This window comes from Geospiza fortis, unplaced genomic scaffold (genome assembly GCF_000277835.1).
Source record: "Geospiza fortis unplaced genomic scaffold, GeoFor_1.0 scaffold112, whole genome shotgun sequence".
NCBI classification, from domain to species: Eukaryota; Metazoa; Chordata; class Aves; order Passeriformes; family Thraupidae; genus Geospiza; species Geospiza fortis.
In genome coordinates, this window is record NW_005054298.1 from 22281994 (window position 1) to 22285245 (window position 3252).

Genomic DNA, 3252 nt, shown 5'->3' on the forward strand with positions numbered 1-3252 from the left:
TATTTGAAAACAACGGCTTATGTTCATGGGCTTGATGTGTAATCCATTTGTGAAGGAGATCAATCCTACCTTCCTTTCAAGAGAATAACAGCTTGTCAAAAAGTAGCGCATTTGGGATGCTTTTGATGTATATATCCTAAAATGTTTTTCTTCAGAACTTTGCATAGTTGAAATGTATTCTTTCCTTAGCATAAAACCAGATATCCTAAGTGTAAAACATAAATATATTTGCCATCTGGAAATACAGAACTAGTTTGGTTTTGCAAGAACTTCAAAATTACTTACAGTTATTTTTTCATTCTTCTAATGTTTTTTCCAGTCACAGTTTTGAAAGTTGAATTTTAGTGGTGCATGTTGGTAGTGTCAGACATATCTGCAATATCATTTAGTTTTATCCATTGTTTTTGTAAATTACTGACCTTTAAACTTCGGCTAATCCCTTTCAGATCAAGGAATCTATTGTTGGTGAAATAAGAAGAGAAATAGTAAGTGGATTGTTAGCAGCTGTATCACCCCAAAGCAGATCTGCAACTGCAAAACAAGATACACAGCCATGAAACTGGTACTACAGGTAATCTTTGGGGATCTGCAAGAACCAGATTTTATTTTTATTTTAGTTGTGTTAAATATAATTGCTAACTTATACTTTACTTTGTTTGCAATTTCTCTTTGAAACATAAGTGATCAAATTTGAAGTTCATTAAATACAGAGAATACTGATAATCCTGGATAGATTTGGAAAGTCAGCTGGTTTGTAGTTTGGCCCACTCTGCTGTCAGCTTTCATAGAGTGGTCCTTGATTTTTAGTTTCAGTGTGCTCTATGTTGACTTTTTATGTGAATGTATCATGCAAGAGGATTTCTTCAGTTTACCTGCCTTAGATATGAATAGTTTCAAAATACATACTTAAACATAACAAACAGACTTCTAAAAATCTAATTTAGGTCTTCATCTTCCCATTTTTTTTCTCTAAGGTTGGATGTAGTTGGAAGTGCTGTGGGATTCTGCTCTGGGCAGCACCCAGTGGTGAAAGTGCCAAGTAGGTTTTGCTTCAGGAAGTGTTAAAGCTGCTGAGATGGGCTACTGTGTTTGGCGCTTGGTTCTCCGATGTGGACCTTTCCTTGAGTTCATCTGTAAGGACTTAGACACTTTAACATTACTTTCCTTAAAGCATCAGCAAATTTGTGTCATTCTGAAAGGTTTTGTATTTATTTGTATGTCCCTGTTGTAAATTTTTATGTAGCTAATTTCTTTGTCTAATGATGCATCATGAAACTTGAAGATTTCCAGACATAACCAATTTATAAATAACACGTACACATTCAGCCTAGCTTTTTAAAAAAAAATAGAAAAAAAACCCACAAGAACCCCTCCCAAAACACTGACCTCTATGAGGTATTTATTGTGCAATAACTGATCCACTTTAAGAGCTTGAAATAACCAATAATGGTTTCCACTGCTGTTACTTAGTGCCACTTCAAAAGAAGGAAACAACCCTGTTACACAAATTGCTGTTAATTCTTGAGGTGGTTACTATTAGCAGAGTGGTAGAATGACATGAGGTTACTCTTAAAACTACTTAAAGTTCTGACACTGAAAGCCTTATCTTAGTGTAGAAGACAACTTTTAACTAATTTTATTTGCTTCCTTGCTGTTTGCTCATCCCTTTATAGGAAAGTGCCTTATTTAAGCACTGGGGTGGTTTTTTTGGTGTTGACTACTTGCAGTCATACCAAGAGAAGTTCTGCTGCATATTAACCAAAATGCAATAAAAATGCTATCTTCTGAAAGCAATTAGGATTTGCAACTTGGAATGCATGAATGACCTTGCTTATATTATGGGGAAAATGGAAAAAGTCTCTTTTCCTTCTCCATCCCTCACAGAGTGTATTTTCAGTCAGCCTGGTGAATATCCGATTGTTCCAATGGAGAGAATTGGAAGTCACTGGAGTTTTTATGTGGTCAAGTAGACATTTAGTGGATATGTAATATCCCTTTTGGCTGTGCTTGAACTCCCTTTACTCCTTTGCCTTTTCCATCTACTAAAACTCTTCATAGTATGTCAAGGTCTTTAATCAAAAATAGTTTCAAATATTACAATATTATATGAAAAAGTTTATAAAATTTTAAATTGTGTTAGGAAGACACACAAGGGCTGATTTCTTTAAAAAACTGTATATTAAACCAATAAAATATTTATTTTGCCTATAATTTGTGTCAGTGTTTTGTATTGTGCACGGTTTACTCTTAAGCAAAATAAGATAGATTTGATCAAGCAGTACACAGAATGGGGAACAGCAGGAAAGCTTGGGACTTGGCTTTCCAAAAAGCTTTCCAATATTCAGGGACCCTGAAATGTGAGAGCAGTTTTGGCACTTAAAACCACTGTCTTAAAGTTGCTGGTCCAAGAAGTTGATGAGGTGACCTCTCATCAGAATTTGTCCCTGTAAGTAGAGGCAGGGCTTTCTTGAAAACCTTATTCTGCACATTGAAAAGCTGAAATACAAACTCTGGCAGCACTGATACGTGTCAATCCATACAAGGTGGTAGTACAGTAGATTTCTGCCTTGCTTTGCAGCTTGCATGAGCACGCAGCTCCATTCCAGAATACCACAGGAGATCAGCCAGCCAGACCCACGTGTCTGCAGCCTTCCTTTGCAAATGCAGAAACCCAAAGCCTACTCAACCTGCTCCCCTTGTCCCCCAGCCAGATCAATTAACACTCTTGACCACTTATGTAGGTCCTGTGCCTTCGAGCTGCTCAAAGCCACTTTCCAAGAAAGGTGACAGCTGCAGCTCCCAGGGAGTGCTGGAGGAAAGCACTTTGGGAGCTGGTGGCAGTTGAGCAGGAGCATCTTCCATGGAGACAGCAGCCTGACTTCCTGCTACTCCACCAAGAAAGGCCACTTGCTGGTAACGTCCCAGAGTATCTGAGGTACTTCATCTTGTAGCTTGTAAGAACATTTGATCTCAGCAGTACAAATCTTAATGTTTAATATATCCTGAGAAATTAAAAGTACTGCCAAATTTTCATTCAGCTGATGGAAGTCATATTTCTGAGGTTTGGCTATAATTTAAAATAAAAACATTTCAAAATGATGTTTATAAAAACTGTACTAAAACTAATGGATATAAAAGCACCTGTTTTTCCATAATCTGGTTAACAGATTTTTGCCATTTAAACACACTTCCAGCTAATATTTTCTGAGTGACACTTTATATATAGGATTGCCTATAAACTGTTTAAAAAAA

The 3252-nt window shown here is 36.7% G+C and overlaps 1 protein-coding gene across 1 annotated transcript in view; it reads left to right on the plus strand.

Annotated features, from left to right (window-relative positions):
• Positions 1-2211, plus strand: part of ITPRID2 (ITPR interacting domain containing 2) — a 34543-nt gene extending 32332 nt beyond the window's left edge. The window contains exons 15-16 of the mRNA XM_014307360.2: positions 447-571; positions 975-2211. Coding sequence (XP_014162835.1) covers positions 447-557 — 111 coding nt within the window. The 3' untranslated portion in view covers positions 558-571; positions 975-2211. The remainder of the gene's footprint in view (positions 1-446; positions 572-974) is intronic.
• The last annotated feature ends 1041 nt before the right edge of the window (positions 2212-3252 follow it).